At 37.3% G+C, this 25,296-nt stretch overlaps 2 protein-coding genes across 2 annotated transcripts in view; both read left to right on the forward strand.

Moving 5' to 3' along the window:
* Positions 1-17,383, forward strand: part of LOC120154950 — a 30,297-nt gene extending 12,914 nt beyond the window's left edge. The window contains exons 7-14 of the mRNA XM_039166557.1: positions 14,508-14,624; positions 14,903-14,978; positions 15,205-15,242; positions 15,569-15,874; positions 16,284-16,334; positions 16,492-16,625; positions 16,808-16,908; positions 16,998-17,383. Of these exons, the coding sequence (XP_039022488.1) occupies positions 14,508-14,624; positions 14,903-14,978; positions 15,205-15,242; positions 15,569-15,874; positions 16,284-16,334; positions 16,492-16,625; positions 16,808-16,908; positions 16,998-17,170 (996 nt within the window). The 3' untranslated portion in view covers positions 17,171-17,383. The remainder of the gene's footprint in view (positions 1-14,507; positions 14,625-14,902; positions 14,979-15,204; positions 15,243-15,568; positions 15,875-16,283; positions 16,335-16,491; positions 16,626-16,807; positions 16,909-16,997) is intronic.
* Positions 17,384-22,456: 5,073 nt separating this feature from the next.
* Positions 22,457-25,145, forward strand: LOC120154952. The gene is made up of 8 exons (XM_039166558.1): positions 22,457-22,613; positions 22,994-23,316; positions 23,419-23,575; positions 23,783-23,963; positions 24,049-24,129; positions 24,277-24,384; positions 24,459-24,728; positions 24,855-25,145. The coding sequence occupies exons 2-8, from the start codon at positions 23,016-23,018 to the stop codon at positions 24,951-24,953; spliced, it is 1,197 nt and encodes a 398-aa protein (XP_039022489.1). The 5' UTR covers positions 22,457-22,613; positions 22,994-23,015; the 3' UTR covers positions 24,954-25,145.
* The last annotated feature ends 151 nt before the right edge of the window (positions 25,146-25,296 follow it).

Genomic DNA, 25,296 nt, shown 5'->3' on the forward strand with positions numbered 1-25,296 from the left:
CTCCATCACATTATCCCCTTGTCTCGAAGCCTATTTTTCAGCATATTTTGAAACCAACAAAAAACAAACCAATTTGATTAAAGAGAATACCCACAGAATATATACAGACGAAGAATATCAAGAGATTAGAGCCCACCTTAAACAGAGAATACAATGAATGATAAACACCCAGAGAAACTGTTAATGCTTTTACCCAAAGAATACCCCAAAAAGTTTAGATTTTACCCAGAGAATACATGAGATTATCAATCCTCATAGGATCAACCCTTAACAGATTTGATTTAAACCCTCAAAGCACTCAACAGATAGTTCTTCCCACATAATTTTCTCCCTTATAGTTTTTTTCCTCGAATGCTTTTGATTTTTCCCTCAATGTAGTTTACCCATGAAATGTTTGAATCCCAAAAGTTTTTTGTTCTTTTGTTTGATTATCATAAAAAGGGTTTTGAATCCAAAAGAACAGGGTCAGGTTAATTGTCACGGGCTAGGAACTTGGGTCCGAGACACTGGTGCAAGTGTCCGACAGAGAGGTTCAAGACAGAGGATCGGGCTTGCCAAGACATTGGTGCAAGAGTCCGAAAGGGAATCTCAAGATTGTTATCGGGCTTGCCAAATCCACCAGACTTGGCCCATCGATTGGAGAATGCTATGGAGCCCGTTCACATTGGCCGTGCAGAAAAGGAAAGTGGCATCATATCTGAAGATGATCACAGAAGCTCGGTAAATATGGCAAGAGGCAACAAAATCAGGAAGATATTGTGGGAAAATCTTACCATATCCAGTGTGAACACCTATTCAAGGAAAGAATCCTACTAATGGATTTAATTAGGAAGGATTTGGTTGTAATTCCTTGATTTAGGGGATTTGTCATTAATTGGGCAAATCTTAGCCGTTGATGTAAAATGATCTAGGCCATTGATTGAGAGGGAGCTCAACTATAAATAGAGAGCTCTCCTCTTCATTTGTAATGACCCAATTACATTCTTCTCTTTATGAGAGAGTAATAAAACTCTGAGGCATTTGCTCTATTCTTTCTGAGTTCTTAGTTTCTTTGTTCTTGTTGCCTATCTCGGTGGCTAGGAGTAGCCACCTTCGTGTTAGCACTTCCACACGATAGTCCGACCTTGTGGCTCCGAGTAGCCACGTTGGTGTTTAAAGCTTCCGTAATCCGAAGCCTTGAGGGCTTGGTTCCAACCTTTGTGAGTTAGCACACTCACTTAGCTTGGGTAAGGCTTACTTAGTCGTCGAGAAGACCGAGGAGCTTCTAAAGCGTCTAAGGTCGCACGACCCGTCAGACCTTGACTCTGATATTCCGACGGTGTGAGGCGTCGAAGTTCTGGGGGCGTGACAAGTGGTATCAGAGCGTTTCGTTGTGAGCAGACAACGATCGTTTCGACCAAGTTTGGTGGAAGGTGCAAAACCGGGTAAGTTTGTTTTACTTACATTCAATCAATTTACTTGATAATTGAAATGGGGCACAAGAAAAGAGGAGTTTCCGCACGCAAAGGCAAGGAGTGTCATGGTGGGAAACGAGAAGAGAGTCCGTTGGGCTCAAGAGCATCGTCGGTGTCCAAGCATGAGGATACCGTGATGAGTTCGCAAGGAATGCTCGAGGCAACGATAGCACACCAAGGGGAGCCGGTTCTCGAGGTAGAGAGGCTCAAGGGTGACGCCGAAGGCATGTCCGAGCGAGACGATACGTTCTCTCATGAAGACGAGGAGAGTCTTAATGAGGAACAACGAGAAGAACTCTCACTGTACGAGAAATGGGCCTACTGGATGGAATGTATTGCTGACCACACAGAGAGGCTCATTAATCTAGAGCATATCTCAACTTTGTGGGAACAAAGGGTCGGTAGACTTGAACAAGTCGAGGATGAGGCCAAGCAGACCCAGGGTGTTGTGGAGTCCCGCCTTGATCGATTAGAGTCCATGGAGGGCAGATTCAAGGTCGAGACGCAACGAGTTCTAGATGAGTTGGAGATGGTTCGAGGGAGGAATGCCCAAGAAGCCGAGGTAGCGGCTTTGAGAAGCGAGGTGAATGAGCTCAAGAGGGAGCTACTCATATGCAAGGGAGCAATGAGTGAATAGGGTGTGCTCAAGACCTTCTTGGAAGGACTTAGACTAGGGGTGATGCTCGGGGAAGAGCAAGGTGATGCCCAGAGACTTTCGGGAGCCATAGCTGTAGCCGGAACGCTAACTGAGCTTGTTGATGTCAAGCCAAGTAGTAATGTGTCGTCCAGGCCCATGCCCAGGGATAGTGGCAATAATGGGAGAGACCAGGAAATGGTGCAGCGGGGAGATGGTATAGAAAGCTCTTGAGTGGCCAAGTTGAGCCAACGACTGTTCGCGACCAAGGAAAGCCATCGGGAAAGAATGGCAAGGCCAAGTCTGGGGAAAAGAAGAAGGCGAGCAAGGAGAAGCTCAAGTGCTACTTCTGTGATGGTCCTCACTTGATTAGAGGATGTCCCGAGAAGCGTCGCCTTACAACCATCATGGAGAGGATGGGAGAAGGAGGAGTAGCAAGCATTGGCGGAGGCAGAAGAGTTCAAGCTGCCAAGTCAAGGGAAAGACTTTGTCCGATTGATGGGATCAATGCGGCCAAGCAAGGATTAAGACAAGGCAAGGCTGTCGAGGATGAGGCGATCGAGCCAAGAAGAAAGCCAGATGCAATTGCGAATGATCGAGCAATCAGTCAGGCGCAAGACTTGATGAGGCTACATCTTTCAAAGTAGCCGAGTCAAGGGGCAAGCGTGGAGCGACTACAAACTGTCAAGTAGATCACCCAGGATCGAGACGTGACGAGACTGCGGGTGTCAAAGCAGTCGAGCACAGGAAAGGACCCGGTGAGATAGCGAATGATAAAGTCATCAAGCCGAGGGTACAAAGTGAGCAGGTTCGCTCACAGCATGCCAGGATGGAGGCGTGGTCCAAGCTGAGGCGCCTCAGGCATAAGGGGACACTTAAAGAGTATGTGAGCCGATTTAGAAGACTCATGCTCAAAGTCCCAAGTTTGACTGAAGAAGAGGGATTCTTCACCTTCATGTTCGGATTGAAGCCGTGGGCAAAGAGGACGTTGGAGCGAAGGGAAGTCAGGGAGCTATCTGAAGCCTTGACAACCGCAGAGTCCATCAAAGAGTTTGGAGTCAAGAAGAACAAGACTTCCAAACCAAATCCGAGAGCCGAGGGTAGCGGCAAGATATCCCACAATGAAGGTAAGTCGAAGGATGGGAATGTTGTTCCTCGAGTGGAAGAATAAGTCCACTCAACAATGAACCAGACGGTGGATCTGGTGATGATGTGTGCACTAGTTCAAGTGACACAGATGCTAAGCCGAGGGTAAGAGTCGAGCAAGCGAAGGGGCGTAAACTTGAGGTGCAACAGTGTTAAGATTACCCGAGGGGAGTCGAGTCATCCAAGGTAACGGATGAGCCCAGGATCGTGTTGTCCAAAGAAGAGGACGAACCAAGGATCGAAAGGGCATTACGACTTGGCTCAATACGGTTCATTTCTGCCAAAGCAAGTAGAGGCCAAGGGCAGACCGAGTTGACCATGTCCAAGGAGTCGAGACAAGGGTTTACCGAGGATGTTCAAGAGAGGAACAATCCTTCAAAGACTCATAGACAAGAGTCGAAGGGAGCCAAGACGTTGAGGGACAAGACAACCGTGGAGACACCACCCATTTCAAAGGTGGGAAGCGAGCTCCAACCTTCGTGTTAGAAGGGAGAAAGCAAGGAGGGGCATCGGACTTTGCCGTGAGAAAGTGCCGATACAGGATGGCGCAAAGAACTCCAACGACAAGGGTTCAATGCGGGGAGTGTCAGACTTCATGGAGCAAGAAGGGATGACGTAAAATTTTGAGTAAATGCCAACTAATCAGAGGGGAAGGTACATCTCAACACTATTCTTGTGTTCTTGTGAGCTTGATTTGCAATTTTAAGTGAGTGTAGGTCAGGCAAGACCTAACTCTTAACGCGGATGGAACAAAGTTTGGATGGGATCCAAGACTTTGCCGCAAGGGACAAGGAGGTCCAAGCCGAGGCAAATCAAGACTTGTAGGAAGAAGTTCCTATGGAAGAGATGCACTTGTGGGCATATTAGCCCATTTCATCACTTGGCGGCAAGAGCCGAAGCGAGCACAGCCATTATGGGAAGTTGAGTCCTTATGAGGGGACGTGAGCAAGTGGAGGCGTCGAAAAGCAACCAAGATTGATGTGAAGTATGGCGCGAGGGATCGTGAAGTTACATGCGGTAGAAGCCAAGGCAAGCAGTTCGTATAGGAGGACCGCAATAAGCCAAGGCAAGGAAAAGTATCCAAAGTGGTGTTGCCCAAGATCGTTGAGTGCAGCGACGAGGGCGTCGCTAAGTTCAGTGGGGGAGAGTGTCACGGGCTAGGAACTTGGGTCCGAGACACTGGTGCAAGTGTCCGACAGAGAGGTTCAAGACAGAGGATCGGGCTTGCCAAGACATTGGTGCAAGAGTCCGAAAGGGAATCTCAAGATTGTTATCGGGCTTGCCAAATCCACCAGACTTGGCCCATCGCTTGGAGAATGCTATGGAGCCCGTTCACATTGGTCGTACAGAAAAGGAAAGTGGCATCATATCTGAAGATGATCACAGAAGCTCGGTAAATATGGCAAGAGGCAACAAAATCAGGAAGATATTGTGGGAAAATCTTACCATATCCAGTGTGAACACCTATCCAAGGAAAGAATCCTACTAATTGATGTAATTAGGAAGGATTTGGTTGTAATTCCTTGATTTAGGGGATTTGTCATTAATTGGGCAAATCTTAGCCGTTGATGTAAAATGATCTAGGCCATTGATTGAGAGGGAGATCAACTATAAATAGAGAGCTCTCCTCCTCATTTGTAATGACCCAATTCCATTCTTCTCTTTGTGAGAGAGTAATAAAGCTCTGAGGCATTTGCTCTATTCTTTCTGAGTTCTTAGTTTCTTTGTTCTTGTTGCCTATCTCGGTGGCCAGGAGTAGCCACCTTCGTGTTAGCACTTCCACACGATAGTCCGACCTTGTGGCTCCAAGTAGCCACGTTGGTGTTTAAAGCTTCCACAATCCGAAGACTTGAGGGCTTGGTTCCAACCTTTGTGAGTTAGCACACTCACTTAGCTTGGGTAAGGCTTACTTAGTCGCCGAGAAGACCGAGGAGCGTCTAAAGCGTCTAAGGCCGTACGACCCGTCATACCTTGACTCTGATATTCCGACGGTGTGAGGCGTCGAAGTTCTGGGGGCGTGACATTAATCTAATGATGTCAAATCGTCGGTCAACTAATCTCCTCATTTTTAATCCACATATAATCCAGTGGACTGGATATGCCATGTTTTATATTTTGTTTAATTATTGTGCAAAGTCATCCAGTTGTTAATGGTTTAACGGCTGTTAAAGTCTCAGTGACTACATGTTTATGGATCGACAAGTTAAGTGACCACTTATTATTTAAAAATAAATAAAAGTGACCATGTATTGAAGTTTCTGGATCGAGTGACCATAGGTTTAAAAAAGAGAAACAAAAATGACCGACTCTGTAATTTACCCTACTTTTTTTGTGTATTATGCTGTGTTGTGTGTTATTTCTCCCCCGAGTCTCCACAGCACCTTCTTCACTCAGCATGGGCCCCTTAGTCTCCCTCCTTTGCATGCCTTATTCATTCTCTTCGAGATAAGTGTTTCGTCAACAAATATGCTTCCTTGAGAATTAATATAATTTATATTTTACTTGGTAATTGCTTTCTTAAAAATATTAATATTTTTTATATATTTTAGATTTTTTTTATATTTTTAATTAAAATATTTTTTTATTATTCTACAACTTTATAAGTTATCATACCTTAAAATTTTTATAAATACGTTTCTTTAACATAAAATTTTTATATCCGTCGTTAAAAGGCACTACGACGACAACATATCTTGCTTATGTAAGATAAATGTCATTTAACCCCCAAAAAAAACACTCTTGCTTTTTTCGCTTTTATAGATATTATATATTTATATGTATATTTTGGGATTATTGTTAATAAACATTAAAATAAAATTTTAAGATTTTAGAAAATTTGGTGATCAAAATGATCTGCATGGAATAAATTAAGAACTAATGGTGTACTTTTTCCAAAAATAAATAAAGCAATAACTTCTGAGGAAAGCACTTCGTATTTCTTTTTCCTTTGGGATTGTCTCAGAAAATGCAGACTAATATACGGCATTACTGAATACATTAAAAGATATTTGAAAATTCGGTTTAGCGCTACCGGAAATATCGAGTAATAATAATGTAATAGGTGGAAATCGTGAAGAAATATTAAAAAATTTGGCAACCTGTAAACTTAACTTGTCGGTTTGTGTCGATAATTTATAAAATGTATTGATCCATAACAATATAACAGTAAAAAAATGACAAAACCGGTCTATAAATGACAAAACAGGTAAAACGCTACTGGATATATTAAAAGTGTCGATACTTTATAAAAATGTATCGATCCATAACAATCTAACAGGTAAAAAAATGACAAAACCGGTCTATAAATGACAAAACAGGTAAAGTGCTACCGGATATATTGAAAGTGTCAATACTTTATAAAAATGTATCGATCCATAACAATATAATAGGTAAAAAAATGACAAAAGCGGTCTATAAATGACAAAACAAGTAAAGCGCTACCGGATATATTGAAAGTGTCGATACTTTATAAAAATGTATCGATCCATAACAATATAACATGTAAAAAATGACAAAACCGGTCTATAAATGACAAAACAGGTAAAGTGCTACCGGATATATTGAAAGTGTCGATACTTTATAAAAATGTATCAATCTATAACAATATAACAGGTAAAAAATGACAAAACCGGTTTATAAATGATAAAACAGGTAAAGCGCTACCGGATATGTTGATAGTGTCGATACTTTATTATAAGTATCGACACTTTTAGAATTTAAAAGAGAAGTTATAGCGCTATAAAGTGTCAATATTTTATTATAAGTATCGACATTTTTGGAATTTAAAAGAGAAGTTATAGCGCTAATAAAGTGTCGATACTTTATAAAAATGTATCGATCCATAATAATATAGCAGATAAAAATATGACAAATATGAAAAACCGGTAAAGAACTACCAGATATGTTGAAAGTGTCGATACTTTATTATAAGTATCGACACTTTTGGAATTTAAAAGAGAAGAAGTTATAGCGCCAATAAAGTGTCGATACTTTATAAAAATGTATCGATCTATAACAATATAACAGGTAAAAATATGATAAAATCGGTCTCGAAATAACAAAACCGGTAGTAAAAAAGTGTGCTTGTGTGGTCATTTTTATTTCAGAATTTTCATTTTTTAATACAAAAAGTTGGATATTTTAAACAAAACCCAGTAAGTAAAGAACAAAAACTTTGCAGTAACAAAAGAATAACATTGGAAACACACCATGTTATCAGTTTCTCAAAGACCAAAAACCCAGAAACAGATAAATTTACACTTTAACCGGTAAAAATATACTGGTTAATTAACAAATAGGTTTACATTATGTATCGACACTCTTTAAATATGTGTCGATATTTTTTTCCCAAAATGAAAGTACAACGAGGTGTACGCATAAAGTGTCGATACATTTAAAATTGTATTAGTCTCAAAAACATCAAAACTGATAATTATAATGTAATAGGTAAATTTACAATGTTACTGGTTTAAATATACCTGTTTAGTTAGAAAATAGATCAATATAAGCGTTACCTATTACATTATATAAGCGCTACCTAATATATTATTATATTTGATAATATTTTCGGTTAAATGATATAATATAATCGATCTAAATTTTAATTAATCACTTATTTAACATATCACGCCGTAATCATCTGTTCTGTTTCAACCAGATACAAACCCCAAACCATCACTCTTTGATCTTCAAGAATCAAAATCCTTCTTTTTCTTTCCCTTATTTGGCGTGAACCAAATAATCAAAAGCTGTTGAATTATCTGGTAAATATCTCTCTTTTTTCCTTGCGAAACCTATTTGTTAGCTTTCTGAATTATAAAATTATGGGTACTTAAAGAAAGATTGAAGATTATTATTATTTTTTAGTTATTTATGGGTATACTGTCTTTTCCCCCGAAAATTTCATATTTTGCTGCTAAAAAAAGTTAGTTTTGTGTCTCACTAACGTATCTATCATGTTCCATCATGTTTAATGTTGTCATTTTGACATAATCTATGTATCTTAGTTAATATTTCTCTAATTGGATTTTGTTGGATTATTTGTGTTTTGGTGAAAACTGGACATTGTTTCCCACGTTGTCTAAGGTTTTATAAGTATATTAACATTGCTATGAAATTCCTTAGGAATGGTTGTTTCCTGTAGGTGTTGGAATTGAGCATCATACATGGCTTACATCCCTCCACACAAGCGACATTCGAAGGATTCGGATAGGTCGACTCCGACTCTAGAGTCGCTTGCTCCCAGATTTAATAGGAATGTACAGTTAAGGGCTTCAAAGTCTAATGCTGATAGGAGTGGAGAGTTTGTATATTCGAACTATGCAATCTCCAGATGGTTTGCTGTTGGTTTGGATGATGAAAACCATGACACTCTTGCTGCTCATCTGAAACCAGCTTCAGTTGAATTATCGAGAGAAGAACGGGCGAGAAACCTCTAATCTTGGTGAAAAATAATTCAGATAAAGGTTGGTGGTACACCATTGCCTAAAATATGAGGAAAGCTATTTCTTATATTTTGGAAAAATGTTCTTAAACTACATCAATATTTTGTCCCCAATTTTTGTAGATGAATCAAAAGGGATCCCGTGGTTGTCTATTGCAAAAAATGTGCTGCCAGACCTGTTATCTTCCTTTGAAAAGGTGAGGGCTGAAACAGAATGCGAAGTTTCAAAAGATGTAAAGCTGTCAATGGTGGCTAAGGTTGGCAAAATACTTTTCCAAGGGTAAGCATTGATCACTTTGTTATTGCTTCATCAAGAGATATTGTTGAGTTTTAATGGCTGCTAGTGTCATGTCTGCTAAAATATAGTACATTATTGAGTGTTTTAAGTAGCCATTTGTCCCTGAAGGAGGTTAAAACAACGCTGTTTTAGTATTTTGTTACCTACTATAATATCTAAAACATGTTTATATATATATATATATATGTGTGTGTGTGTTGCAGGAGCCGTTCTGTCAACCTGGAAAGTGTCGGTAAAGATTGCATTAGTGAGACGGTGTTGACGAATTTGAGAAAATTTTTTGCGCAAAGGTTCCTTCTTCATACACGGAAAACATTATAGCTGAAGTTGCCTCAAATATTAGAGTTGATTTTGCAGATACGAAAGATATATACTACTTGAGGGTATATTTTCCCACTTAATTTTACTTTTTATTGCAATATGATTGATTATGTTAGCTATTGAATGATTTTAATCTGTTTATGTGTAGTTGTCTGATAGCAAACAGCCAGCCTCAACCATTTCGTGCAAATGTAGATTAAATGATGATAAAAAACTCCAGCTTTACAAGGCAAGTCTTCCACTACCATAGGCCAAGATATGCACCCAAATGTTGACTCTCCTTTTGTTAGGTATGGCTCATAAATATACCAGTAAAGAGGACAGGAGATGGAGCGGAGTGAGCGAAGCGAACATCAACTGTCCTTACAAAGAAAGTCTCGTTGTGGGGTTACGAATTATGTGGGTTGGGGTGCGGGGGCGTAGCCCCGCGGTACGGTACAGGGTTAATTTTGTAATTATGTACCAGGGTTTTCTATTATAAATAGAGATGTAACCTAGACCTAAAATATCATTGAATAAAAACTTCTAGCGCCGCCTAGGCACCGAGGACGTAAGCACATTGCCGAACCTCGTAAAATTCTCGTGTTCTTTTGTTTTCTTTACCCGTTTTCGTCAACAATTGGTATCAGATGTTAGGAGCAAAATTCGAAGTCGCGAAATTCGATGGTCAGGGTAACTTCGGATTATGGCAAACGAGGGTGAAGGATCTATTGGCGCAGCAAGGGATCTTGAAGGCTTTGCGATCTACAAAGCCGGCGTCGATGGATGAGGAAGATTGGGAAGAATTGCAGCAGCGAGCGGCAGGAACCATACGATTATGCTTGGCGGACGAGGTCATGTATCACGTCATGCATCTATCGTCTCCAGACGAAATTTGGAGGAAGTTGGAAAGTCAGTTTATGTCCAAATCCTTAACGACAAAACTGTATCTGAAGCAGCGGCTGTATGGGCTGAAGATGCAGGACGATCACGATTTGGCGCAACACGTGAATGTCTTCAATCAAATCGTTTCTGATCTGGCTCGGCTTGATGTGAAAATTGAGGATGAAGACAGAGCGATGATTCTGTTGTGTTCGTTGCCTCCCTCTTACGAACACATGGTGACTACTCTTACATATGGGAAAGAGACTATCAATGTTGAGGAGATTACTGCAGCCTTGTTGGCTCACAACCAGCGAAAGCAGAATGCAGGGGAAAGCTCTCAAGCCGATAGCTTATATGTCAAGGGTAATCGAGATCGTGGACGGAAGCCAGAGAAGGCAGGGTCCGGGAAGCGGAATTCCAGATCCAAATCCAGGGATAAGAAGACGATTCACTGTTACAAGTGCAAGGAGGCGGGACATATGAAGCGAGACTGTCCGAAGTTGAAAAAGCAGACTGATGAGAAGCGTGATGGCTCATCCAAGTCTGTGAACGTGGTCGAGGATGATAATTCTGATTGCAGTGAGGGTGATATGCTTTCTATTTCAACGACACAATTGACGGATGCTTGGATTCTTGATTCTGGATGTTCTTATCATATCACGCCAAATAGGGAATGGTTTTCGACATACAGGCCGGTTAATTCTGGTTCGGTTTATTTGGGTGATGATCGATGTTGCAATATTGTTGGTATTGGTGATGTCAGAATTAAGATGCACGATGGCTCCGTTCGGACGTTGAGTGGTGTTCGACATATCCCAGACTTGAAGAAGAATTTGATTTCCTTGGGCACTTTGCACAAGAATGGTTTTATCCCTAAGGCTGACGAGGATAGGGAAACCATTCGGATTGTTAAAGGAGCATTGACTGTGATGAAAGGCAAGATGACTGCAGGGAATATCTACAGATTGTTAGGGAGTACCGTTGCAGGTGGAGTTCACTCTGTTGAGTCCTGTGATGATACGACAAAATTGTGGCATATGCGCCTTGCTCATCTTAGTGAACGTGGTATGGCAGAATTACACAAGAGAAACTTGTTGCATGGTGTCAAAAGCTGTAAGCTCGACTTTTGCAAGTATTGTGTTCTTGGTAAACAGACTAAAGTCCGTTTCAAGACTGCGAAGCACACAACTCAAGGGATTCTTGATTATGTGCATTCTGATGTATGGGGGCCTTCCACGACATCGTCTTTGGGTGGATCTAGGTACTATGTTACTTTTATTGATGATTTTTCACGGAAAGTTTGGTGTATTTTTTGAAACAGAAATCTGAAGTTTTTGAGAAGTTCAAGCTGTGGAAAGCTGAGGTAGAAAACCAAACAGGACGAAAAATCAAGTGTTTGCGGTCTGACAATGGTACGGAGTACACAGATTCACAGTTCCTACAATTCTGTAAGGAGCATGGGATTCAGAGGCATTTTACAGTGCGCAAGACACCACAACAGAATGGTGTTGCGGAACGAATGAACAGGTCGTTGAATGAAAGAGCCAGATGTTTGCGGTTGAATGCGGGGCTTCCCAAACACTTCTGGCTGAGGCTGTTAACATGGCGTGTTACCTTATCAACATCGCCAAGGGCATCGCTGGCTGGGAAAGTTGCAGAAGAGATATGGACTGGTCATGATGTTAGTTTTATAACTTACGGATTTTTGGTTGTCCTGCTTATGTGCATGTACCTGCTGATGAGAGATCCAAACTTGATGCAAAATCGAAGAGTGCATTTTTCTGGGTTACAAGAAAGGTGTCAAAGGATTCAAGTTCTGGGATCCAGTTGCGAAGAAAGTTGTGATTAGTAGAGATGTCGTTTTTGATGAACAATCCATGTTGCAGCAGAAGCAAGACACGACAGTGGTGGATTTCGAGCAGTTTCCAGTTGAGAAACCAGAAACTTCTCAACCGACTTCTGGTGGTTCCACTACGGATGATTTGCAGGATTATAGTCTCGCCAGAGACAGGGTGAGACGGACGAATATAAAGCCTCCGAACAGATTGGGTTTTGAAGACTTGGTATCTTTTGCACTTACTGTTAGCAGTGATGATCCAGTTACTTTTCATGATGCCGTTACTAGTCAGGAAAACGACAAGTGGATGGCAGCCATGGTTGAGGAGATGGAGTCTTTGAATCACAATCGCACATGGGAGTTAGTTCCCCTTCCTGAGGGTAAGAAGCCGATTGGTTGCAAATGGGTGTATAAGAAGAAACCAGCAGCAACAGAAAAAGAGGGGGAGAAGTTCAAGGCTCGTTTGGTAGCGAAGGGTTTTTCACAGCAGAAAGGAGTTGATTATGATGAAATCTTTTCTCCTGTGGTCAGCACACTTCAATCCGAGCAGTACTTGCATTGGTGGCTAGTTGGGATTTGCATTTAGAGCAGATGGATGTTAAAACTGCTTTTTTGCATGGTGATTTAGAGGAGCAGATCTACATGCGGCAACCTGAAGGTTTCACTCAACCTGGAAACGAGCATTTAGTTTGTAGATTGAAGAAATCTTTGTACGGGTTAAAACAGTCTCCGAGACAGTGGTATAAACGGTTTGACTCCTATATGATCAAGATTGGCTACAACCGATGTGAGTATGATTGTTGTGTCTATGTTAAGAGCCTTGATGATGGTTCTTTTATTTTTCTATTACTGTATGTTGATGATATGTTGATTGCTGCGAAGAACATGGATGATGTTATCGGTTTGAAAACTTTATTGAGTCAGGAATTTGATATGAAAGATTTAGGTGCTGCAAAGAAAATTCTTGGAATGGAAATTTGCAGGGACAGAGACTCAAGGAAACTGCGGCTATCTCAACGAGGTTATGTTGAGAAAATGCTAGAAAGGTTTGCAATGAGCAGCGCAAAACCAGTTAGCACTCCATTGGCGAATCACTTTAAGCTCTCATCAGAACAGTGCCCCAAGACAGATAAGGAAGCTGAAGATATGGCAAAGGTTCCGTATTCTAATGCTGTTGGCTGCTTGATGTATGCGATGGTATGTACTGTCCTGATTTAGCTCATGCTGTTAGTCAAGTTTGTAAGTACATGTCTAAACCTGGTAAGCAACATTGGGAAGCAGTCAAGTGGATCTTTCGGTACTTAAAGGGTACTGTGGGACATGGAATTGTTTTTGGGAGTCAGCGGGATAATCCTTTGGTTGTAGGATATGTGGATTCAGACTATGCAGGTGACTTGGATAATAGAAGATCTACGACAGGGTATGTCTTTACTCTTGGTGGAGGGCCTATTTGTTGGAAGTCTATTGTTCAATCTATTGTGGCTCTATCTACAACTGAAGCTGAGTACATGGCAGCGGCTGAAGCTGCAAAAGAAGCTTTATGGCTTACTGGTTTAGTGAAGGAGTTGGGTGTTCAACAAGGTGGAGTTCAGTTGCTTTGTGATAATCAAAGTGCTATTCACTTGGCTAAGAATCAGGTGTATCGTGCTAGAACTAAACATATTGATGTAAGGTTCCACAAGATCAGAGAGTTGGTTGCATCTGGAGAGGTTTTGTTTCAGAAGGTACATACTGATGAAAATGCCGCTGATATGTTCACTAAGCCAGTTACGACAGACAAGTTCAAGCATTGCTTGGACTTGTTGAATGTTTCGAGTTGTTAAAGAATCAAGGTAACCCAACCCACATTGAATTTTCAAGAGGCAGGATATTCGCCAAGGTGGAGATTTGTTAGGTATGGCTCATAAATATACCAGTAAAGAGGACAGGAGATGGAGCGGAGTGAGCGAAGCGAACATCAACTGTCCTTACAAAGAAAGTCTCGTTGTGGGGTTACGAATTATGTGGGTTGGGGGTGCGGGGGCGCAGTCCCCGCGGTACGGTACAGGGTTAATTTTGTAATTATGTACCAGGGTTTTCTATTATAAATAGAGATGTAACCTAGACCTAAAATATCATTGAATAAAAACTTCTAGCGCCGCCTAGGCACCGAGGACGTAAGCACATTGCCGAACCTCGTAAAATTCTCGTGTTCTTTTGTTTTCTTTACCCGTTTTCGTCAACACCTTTTTCAGTCTCGATTTTTATCTGAAATTATGGAATGCATCAACATATTGCCATTTGTTGAGGCATACCATGAAACATATTTTTTTTTTGGTGTGTGTGTAGGTAGAACTAAATCCGGTACGTGACATGGTTATAGACATATCATGCCTGGATATGAATCTCGATTTGAGGTTGTTGATGACCCACAAGAGAATCTTAACTTATATGACTGTAAGTTAGTTTGGATTCTTTTAGTCTCTAAGGACACTAGTTTTATCAGCTCACTTATTTCGTTTACTCTTCAGGAAGATGAGATGCAAAGCATTCAAAATCTGATTGATTCAGCAGTCCTAGACCCAGAAGTGAAAGGTGGATTAAGATGGCCCTTCGGAAAAGCATCAAGTGGGAATAGATACAATGTCGTTGGTGTTTGGCACACAATGACTAGTGCTTATGAAACTCATCCATAAGACTCAAGGTACGACATGCCGACTGTTTTGATTTCAAAACTACATACGGGGAAGCATCAGAGGAAGTTTACTTGAAGTTGAAAGGAATCCTTTCAGGACTGACGGTACGCAGCACTGCTTTCCAATTTCCCCATTTCATTAAACGACCCCGAATTTTATCATGCAACGTTTAGACATATTGCTCGAAGACAGATATGATTATGTAACATTACTTTCAATTTTGTTTTCAGGAGCAGGATGTTGAAGAAGTGATCTTGGACAAACTTAAAGACAACTTAAGTTTGATATGGCAACACTTCATGAGCTGTGAACCTTTTCTAACCTAAAAGAATCATGATGAGGATCTTCCTCTTTTCACTTAAAATGCTCACTTTCTCTTAGCTGTGTTGTTTCCGGATTTTGTTGTAAAACGATAGTAATAGTTTGATCATGGCAAGCATCAACTAGTGATATGCCACAGTGTGCGTGTATATGCTGTTTTCAAGTATTGTGGAAAGTAATAGTCTGGTTTTGTTTTCTTCCTTGGTTGCAGTTACTACATATGTTGTTTCACTTTCATTTTCGATCAAAGTTTGTGTAAATTTAAGATATATCCATCTTTATATCATTCAAAATCAATTTAAAATTTCTCAATTTTGCTTTGATAAGTAAACTATGCAGCCATTGGGTTTGGACTAATTTGTCAAAGCCATACTTAAAATAGAATAGTACTCGAACCAGTTCAGTTTAAAAGTCCGAACTTGGCCACCGTCTGGACCGTTGTTTAAGATACAAAGACACCATTTGTTTCCTCGAAGTTTTCACTTCCAAAAGCATTCATTTCTTTGACTCAAACTCTCATCTCCCAGATTTCACTCAAATGAAATTCGGTCTCTTTTTAAACGCAAACCCCAAAGCGAACACTTCAGTTCCCTTCGAAGTCAAAAAACCAATTTTTCTGGTTGAAATCACCCGTTTCTGTAAAACCCTTTACTTGCTTCATCCCACTTTGCTCGTCCAATCGTTCTACCAATTCAACTTTGAAGATTACATCTTTCAAGGCCAGTGGATTCCCCCAGACATCAAAGATCAATATTGGAGAAGAATCTAATGAAAATTACAATGTGGGAGTTGGGAACCCAATTCTCCCAACTTTCATTTCAACTCAAAAGACGAGCTTGAGTGATCAGGCCTTCTATCTGTTGGCCTTTATTGCTTGTACGGTATGGTTTTTGAGGTTACTGTGTGCTTTGGGTAGTTTTTCTTTCTGGATTTCCTTTTTAGGAGCTTTTTATTGCAAATATTTTCTGTTTTCTGTGGAATTGCTTTTACTTAGATATTTAAGAATGTTTGAGAAAAATGATTGCTTTATATGATTGATTGTGGCTATGGGTTTAGTACATGTTTAGCATCTTCTTTGTAGTGGTGTTTCTAGCTTGCTTAGCATATTTTTGGGGCTAATGATTGCGAACTAAATAGATTTTGTTGATGCATATCAGGAAGAATTTAAGTGTTTGGTGTTGAAATTTTCCATATTGATTTGTTCATTATATTGTCTTGAATGGTACCAAGTATCAAGCAATATGTTTGATGTTAAGATTTTCTGTTTAGCAATCACTTGTGTGCATGCAGGCATCTGTGGCGTTTACAAGTATGGTCATTGCAGCTGTTCCAACTCTCGTTGTAAGTTTTCGCACATTGTATCTGTCCCTCGTGAGTCGAACTGTCAAGATTCACAGGACAATTCAAGCTTGTTCAACCAGATTGTGATGTGATTAAGTGTGGTCTGCAATTTATATGTTTATTTCTTTTTGTTTTGCTGGTTTTGCTGGTTTTGCAGGCACTGGGAAGAGCCGCGGTTTCTCTTTCCAAGCTAGCAGATACAGCGCGAGAGGAGCTTCTCGGCACCATGGAGGCTCTCAGGCTCTCAGGCATGGAGATCAGTGATCTTACACTCGAACTAAGTGATTTAAGGTGACAATCGAATTCTGATTTTCTTGGAACTGAGACATAATTTTTAAAATCGACCGCGACATTCTGAATCATATTGGGAATCTTTCTCCCATCTAGGATGAAAGGTTCTCATTTCTTTTTCATGTTCGCATAACTTTTATGGTCTTGTGTATAATGCTTCAATTTGCTACTTTGGCACATAGCCAAGAGATTGCAGATGGTGTCAACAAATCGGCTAAAGCTGTGCAGGCCGCTAGAGCTGGAATTCGGCAGATCGGTTCACTTGCTCGCCAGCAGACAATATGTAAGTCCAAAAGTTACTCTTGAACCTCCCCTCCCCCTTTATCCTGCAACCCTGAAATCGAAGGCTTGATACCGATTTCTTTTATCCAGCGATCATACAAAAACGGGCTAGTTTGCCTGTCATCTCTTTACAGCCTGTTGTTGCAGGGGCTGCCAGAAAAACTTCTCATGCTGTCGGTCAAGCCACAAAGGCTATAATGAATATGATAAATCAAGGAGATTTGAGCTCGGAGAACGACGGCGATAACAGCAATGACGGGTGATGTTAGACTGTAGTACTACACAATGGAAACCGACCCTCCCAACTCCTTTAACCTCAGCCTTGTCAAGGATTTTGTATATGCTGCAATTCATGAGCTTGTTGCACTTGCTATGTTCATTTGTTTTAGAGATGGAAAACTAGGTAAACTAAACCATGTTTTTGACAGATTTAACTTCTCTCTGTGTGACTTTGGCGTGGGGGATAAATGTTTGATGACGAGAATTAAGTTATACAATATTTATTATGAGTTTATTATTTATTATTAAGTTTTTTACTGGAAATTTACCATTTGTTACAAAATCATTTATCGAATTAATTGTTTATGAAAGAATTTCTTTTGCTAATACGAACAATTAAATTTAAACAAAAATTCGAATGATTTAACTTACTTTAATTCAAAAATATTTAAATGAAATTTAAATTATATAATAAGACTTGTTAACTTGATTAATTTAAAAAATTTACTAGCTCGATTTAATACTCACATTTATTAAGAATAAGTTTGATAAATTAAAGGGCAAATTACATAATTTCTCACTGAATTTTACTCTCTTTCATATTTTGCTCACCGTACTTTCAATTTTTCTAATTTCTTCATTGAATTTTCGAATTGTACGTATTTTTCTCACTCTGAACTATTTTATTATTATTTTTGTATGATGTGGTATTTATTATTATTATTATTAAAATATAAAATAAAAACAATGTCCACTGTTCGTTGGCTTTGGATGCCACCATCAACCACCATAAATGATGATCGTTTGGTCCTAGATTTCATGGGTCGCTTCGTCTCGGCCCTCTGAGTCTAAATATGGTGGTTATTTCACAAGAAAATATCTCAAAACTCATGAATCTCGACGGAAACATTTCGGTTTCCTCACTTTTGATCTCTAGTTCATGGACTTCAAAATACATTTTCGACAAAATGGAGGTTGGATTCAGACTCGGGGGATCGAGGCGAAACGGCCCATGAAATTTGGGTCCAAAATGACCACCATCTACGACTATCGACGGTGGCATCTAACGCCGATGAATAGTGAATGACCACCGCTAATTTTTATTTTACATTTTAAATTATTTTTATATTAAATAATAATAAAAAATGGCACATCATATGAAAATAATAATAAAATAATTTGGAGTGAGCAAAACAGAATCAATCTTAAAGTTCAGTAAGGAAATTAAAAAAATCGAAAGTACGATGAGCAAAATAAAAGTGAGAGTAAAGTTCAGTGGGTAATGATGTTTTTTACCCTAATTAAATCAATATTATTTTTTTATATAACTATCGATAGAGTGAGCTCCTAACTATTATGTCTGGGTGCGAGGTTAAGGTTTGAAAGAAGGCTAACCCAGTTTAAATTATTCTTCTTTTATATGATCTGACATTCCCAGTTAAAGAAAGCAAGAAGGGATTGGATACGTAAAAGGTCTAGTTTCCACACATTGTCTTATCCTAATTTTACTTGTCCACGAACTGCTAAGTTTCACACGTATCAGCTGTATGTGCAACCATCATGCACAGCAGTAGTCATGCACAACAATTCATTTACACTAACATTGCCTGCCTGCACCCTTCTACTTTATAAATCATGCCCAACATTTAAACAAGCAGAAGAACCCACCATTTTTAACCTTCTCTCCATTTAGTTAAGGTCAGTTCTGTTCTCCCTTACTATTCAAAAGAAATCACCTTTTCTTTAATTTGTTTCTCCTTCTAAGTGATAGTTGTAAGTTTTTTGGATTGAACGACGCAATATATTTTGTTCTCTGAACTAGGAAACTTGGATATTTGTTGCTTAGTCTTTTCTTGCTGGGAAATGGATATGATTCATTAAATCTGTTTGGTAGGGAAATGGGTTTTATTTCTTTTGAATGTTTTGCTTCTTTTGTTCATTTCTTTTGACTTTTAAGTAACGGAGGTAAGAGAGAGAGAGTTCAACGTGATCGTTGTGAACAAATACTAATAGGTGATTGCTTTTTATATTTGCTCAAAACAACATAGTGTTGGACTTTGAAGTTTAATCATAAGGTTTTTGTTTGATTCTAACATTTGTACTCTAAGAATCTGAATCTATTCCTTTGAATCTCTCCTGCAATAATTGCAGAACTTATCATAAATGTAGCTTATTGATTTGTTTTGTGTGATCAGGTTGTATGTTAAGTTGAGGTCCTGAAATATGGCAGAAGCTGCTCGTCTAATATGCTTCTTCCACGGTGAAAGTGTTAAATTTCCATGCAGAACATCGGGATTTACTCGTAACGAAAGGTTTCGCCGGAGGCCAATAGTTCACGGCGTAGTGCTACTGAAAATTCAATCTAGTTGCAGAAACTCAAGGTACTCTCAGTTAATTAAGCCGAATAAGGATTATTCTGCGTCAAGGTACTTTCAGTTAATTAAGTCGATTCAGAAGCTGCGATAGATTGTTTCGCAAGTAATTCAACCATTTCAATTGCATACATTTGTTTTGTTAGGAAGCTTATATCTCTATAATTTACATGGATGCTCAATCAGTTCCACGAAATAGGATGAGATCGGTTGGCCAAAATATTGAATCAGCTTTCTGTTTCATCAATGATTTGTTTTTTAAACTTAGGGTGTGTTTGATCCGATGTTTGATAGTTGTAATTTGTTTTACGTAAAACATTTTTCAGTGTTTGATAGGTATAATTGATTTTTCTAATGTAATTCATTTTCCTAGTTCTTTTGTATTTTCTGTAAAATGTTTTATCATTTGATTTTCCGTAAAATATTTTCCTGACTTTAAAGTGTAGAAGCACTCAAAAATTATATTATTTTATTTATTTAATATTTTAGTTTCATTTTAATAAAAATATTTAATATCATTATAATATATTTTTAATATTATTTAAATTTGCACTCAGATATATTATAATAATATATAATGTTTAATAATTTAGTATTATATTAATAAAATAATAATAACTAAAATTAAGAGTGTTCAAACGGTGAATTCGGTCACATATTGAATTGAATTACCAACCAAATTAACTAAAATTTTTTTCTTAAATAGTTAATCAAATCGATTTTTTAAAATATTAATCGAACCAAACTTTATACATTTTGTGTAAATCATTTTCTATAAAATTAATTATAGTGTATAAAATAATTAGTAAAAATGGTTTTCACAAAATCATCAAAACATCCTAAAATATTTCCCAAAAATTATTTTTCAGAAAATGTAATTTATTTTACAAAAAAAATTTAGTAATTCATTTTACGTAAAATAATTTTCATGTAATTCATTTTACGTAAAACAATTTTTAAGTAATCCATTTTATGTAAATTATTTCTCAAAAAACTAATTACAGTTTATCATACGCTTAATCTGCAACAAAGATATAAAGCAAAGAGTAATAATGTGTGACATACCAAACGCCTAACATGTATAAAAGCGCTAATGAAAATAATAATATATTCAGGGTAAACTATACCACAGACCACCTAAATATATCACATTTTTATTTTGACCATCATTTTTTAATTCTTATCAATCAGGCCACTCAACTATTTAAATGCATTTAATTAGGTCACTTGCCGTTAATATTTAACGGAAGTGTTGATGTGACAATTAATAAAATTGGTATAATTACATATTTGGTCACTGTTACTTATATATTATCTCAATTTGATCCTAAATTTAATAAATTAAAATAAATTTAATATTCAAATCTGACCATGTCACGTGCCACTAATATCAAATATCATGACACATGTTACCACCTGATTAGAGGATTTTAATTTATTTTAATTTAATATATTTATTTTTTACCAATTAGAGGGTGACACGTGTGGCCCTCTCGTGTAAAGAAAATTAAGAGTGGTAAAGGAGCACAAAGGATTTTAACCAGTAATCATTGGGGGAGAAGGGAGGAGTCCAACCACTAGGTCAAGTTCATTTTTTTGTTTAAAGTAGACTACATATTGTATATATATCTTGTTTCATAATATGATCTTAAATTCTTAATCATAAAATATTTTTTATCTTAACTTAAATATTTAAATTTTATTCTTATAAAATTTTAAAATATATTTTCAATAAATTAAGAAAAAAAATAATAAAATATATATTTTTATAGTTAATAATTTAAACATATATTTTAAATATATATTCTTAACTTAAATAATAAGTTTGGCCTAATTTAAACCAAATATATATATATTATATACATTAAGAAAAAAATAATAAAATATATATTTTTATAATTAAGAATTTAGATATTTTAAATATATATTCTTAACTTAAATAATAAACTTAAACACACACATATATTCGATAAATTAAGAACATAATAATAAATATATATTTTTATAGTTAAGAATTAAAATATTTAAATATATATCCTTACTTCAAATAATAATCTTGGCCTACTTTAAACCAAAAAATATATATTCAATAAATTAAAAAAATAATAAAATGTATATTTAAGATTATACTAAAAAATGAACTTGGCCTAGTAGTTAGATTTCACTCTTCTCCCCCAATGATTATTGGTTCAAATCCCTTGTGCCCCTTTACCACTCTTAATTTTATTTTCATCTTATTGGTTGCAACTAAATATATTATATTAAAATAAATTAAATCCTCCAATCTGGTGGTGACACGTTTTATGATATTTGATATTAATAATATGTGACATGATATTTTAATTTACCCTAATTTTTGTGTATTATGCTATGTGTTCTCTCCCCCGAGTCCCCACAGCACCTTCTTCACTCAGCATGAGTCCCTTAGTCTTCCTCCTCTGCATGCATTTTCATTCTCTTCTAGATAAGTGCTTCGTCAACAAGGATGCTTCCTTGAGAATTAATATACTTTATATTTTACTTGGTAATTGCTTTCTTAAAAATATTTATATATTTCAGATTTTTTATATTTTTAATTAAAAATATATTTTCATTATTCTAAATTTTTATAAGTTTATTATACCTTAAATTTTTTATAAATACGTTTCTTTAACATAAAATCTTATATTTGTGTTGAAAGATACTATGACATCAGCATATCTTGTCTTATGTAAGAGAAATATGTCATTTAACCCCGAGAAAAGCACTTTTTATAAATATTATATATTTTTATGTATATTTTGGGAACATTAAAATAAAATTTTGAGATTTTAGAAAAATTAGTGATCAAAATGATATGAAGGGAATAACTTAAGAACTAATGCTGTACTTTTTCCAAAAATAAAAAAGCAATAACTTATGAGGAAAGCACTTCGTATTTACTTTTCCATATTTCAGAGGAACTTCTTGCAATTTAAGTAGTTGGAAGTAAGTATAGATACACCAATCATCTGTTCTGTTTCAACCAGATACAAACCCCAAACCATCACTCTTTGATCTTCAAGAATCAAAATCCTTTCTTTTTGTTTCCCTTATTTGGCGTTAACCCAATAGTCAAAAGCTGTTGAATTCTCTGGTAAATGTCTCTCTTTTTCCTTGCGAAACCTATTTGTTAGCTTTCTGAATTATAAAATTATGGGTGCTTAAAGAAAGAATGAAGATTATTATTATTTTTTAGTTATTTATGGGTATACTGTCTTTTTTCCCCGAAAATTTCATATTTTGCTGCTAAAAAAATTGAGTTTTGTGTCTCACTAAGGTATTTATCATGTTCCATCATGTTTAATGTTGTCATTTTGACATAATCTATTTATCTTAGTTAAGATTTCTCTTATTAGATTTTGTTGGATTATTTGTGTTTTGGTTAAAACTGGACATTGTTTCCCATGTTGTCTAAGGTTTTATAAGTATATTATCATTGCTATGAAATTCCTTAGGAATGGTTGTTTCCTGTAGGTGTTGGAATCGAGCATCATACATGGCTTACATCCCTCCACACAAGCGACATTCGAAGGATTCGGATAGGTCGACTCCGACTCCAGAGTCGCTTGCTCCCAGATTTAATAGGAATGTACAGTTAAGGGCTTCAAAGTCTAATGCTGATAGGAGTGGAAAGATTGTATATTCGAACTATGCAATCTCCAGATGGTTTGCTGTTGGTTTGGATGATGAAAACAATGACACTCTTGCTGCTCATCTGAAACCAGCTTCAGTTGAATCTATCGAGAGAAGAACGGGCGAGAAACCTCTAATCTTGGTGAAAAATAATTCAGATAAAGGTTGGTGGTACACCATTGCCTAAAATATGAGTAAAGCTATTTCTTATATTGTGGAAAAATGTTCTTAAACTACATCAATTTTTTTGTCCCCAATTTTTGTAGATGAATCAAAAGGGATCCCGTGGTTGTCTATTGCAAAAAATGTGCTGCCAGACCTGTTATCTTCCTTTGAAAAGGTGAGGGCTGAAACAGAATGCGAAGATTCGAAAGATGTAAAGCTGTCAATGGTGGCTAGGGTTGGCAAAATACTTTTTCAAGGGTAAGCATTGATCACTTTGTTATTGCTTCATCAAGAGATATAGTTGAGTTTTAATGGCTGCTAGTGTCATGTCTGCTAAAATATAGTACATTATTGAGTGTTTTAAGTAGCCATTTGTCCTTGAAGGAGGTTAAAACAACTCTGTTTTAGTATTTTGTTACCTACTATAATATCTAAAACATGTTTATATATATATATGTGGTGCAGGAGCCCTTCTGTCAACCTGGAAAGTGTCAGTAAAGATTGCATTAGTGAGACGGTGTTGAGGAATTTGAGAAAATTGTTTTACTCAAATGTTCCTTCTTCATACTCGGAAAACATTATAGCTGAAGTTGCCTCAAATATTAGAGTTGATTTTGCAGATACGAAAGATATATACTACTTGAGGGTATATTTTCCCACTTAATTATACTTTTTATTGCAATATAATTGATTATGTTAGCTATTGAATGATTTAACATGTTTATGTGTAGTTGTCTGATAGCACACAGCCAGCTTCAACCATTTCGTGCAAATGTAGATTAAACGATGATAAAAAACTCCAGCTTTACAAGGCAAGTCTTCCACTACCATAGGCCAAGATATGCACCAAATGTTGACTCTCCTTTTTCAGTCTCGATTTTTATCTGAAATTATGGAATGCATCAACATATTGCCATTTGTGGAGGCATACCATGAAACAGATTTTTTTTGGTATGTAGGTAGAACTAAATCCGGTACGTGACATGGTTATAGACATATCATGCCTGGATATGAATCTCGATTTGAGGTTGTTGATGACCCACAAGAGAATCTTAACTTCTATGACTGTAAGTTAGTTTGGATTCTTCTAGTCTCTAAGGACATTAGTTTTATCAGCTCACTTATTTCGTTTACTCTTCAGGAAGATGAGATGCAAAGCATTCAAAATCTGATTGATTCAGCAGTCCTAGACCCAGAAGTGAAAGGTGGGTTAAGATGGCCCGTCGGAAAAGCATCAAGTGGGAATAGATACAATGTCGTTGGTGTTTGGCACACAATGACTAGAGCTTATGAAAACTCATCCATAAGACTCAAGGTACGACATGCCGACCGTTTTGATTTCAAAACTACATACGGGGAAGCATCAGAGGAAGTTTACTTGAAGTTGAAAGGAATCCTTTCAGGACTGACGGTAAGCAGCACTGCTTTCCGTTTTCCCCATTTCTTTAAACGACCCCGAATTTTATCATGCAACCTACAGACATATTGCTTGAAGACAGATGTGATTATGTAACATTACTTTCAATTTTGTTTTCAGGAGCAGGATGTTGAAGAAGAAGTGATCTTGGGCAAACTTAAAGACAACTTAAGTTTGATATGGCAACACTTCATGAGCTGTGAACCTTTTCTAACCTAAAAGAATCATGATGATGATCTTCCTCTCTTCACTTAAAATGCTCACTTTCTCTTAGCTGTGTTGTTTCCGGATTTTGTTGTAAAACGATAGTAATAGTTTGATCATGGCAAGCATCAACTAGTGATATGCCACAGTGTGCATGTATATGCTGTTTTGATGTATTGTGGAAAGTAATAGTCTGGTTTTGCTTTCTTCCTTGGTTGCAGTTACTCCATATATTGTTTCACTTTCATTTTCGATCAAAGTTTGTGTAAATTTAAGATATATCCATCATTATATCATTCAAAATCAATTTAAAATTTCTCAACTTTGCTTTGATAAGTAAACTATGCAGCCCATTGGG

The sequence above is a fragment of the Hibiscus syriacus genome, unplaced genomic scaffold (genome assembly GCF_006381635.1).
Source record: "Hibiscus syriacus cultivar Baekdansim isolate YM2019G1 unplaced genomic scaffold, ASM638163v2 tig00111154_pilon, whole genome shotgun sequence".
In the NCBI taxonomy this organism is placed as follows: domain Eukaryota; kingdom Viridiplantae; phylum Streptophyta; class Magnoliopsida; order Malvales; family Malvaceae; genus Hibiscus; species Hibiscus syriacus.

Coding starts and splice junctions, on each gene's coding strand:
- LOC120154952 (XM_039166558.1), top strand. CDS start 23,016: ATGGCTTACATCCCTCCACACAAGCGACATTCGAAGGATTCGGATAGG. Junction 24,385..24,458: donor GAATCTTAACTTCTATGACT/GTAAGTTAGTTT, acceptor TTTACTCTTCAG/GAAGATGAGATGCAAAGCAT. Junction 24,729..24,854: donor GAATCCTTTCAGGACTGACG/GTAAGCAGCACT, acceptor TTTTGTTTTCAG/GAGCAGGATGTTGAAGAAGA.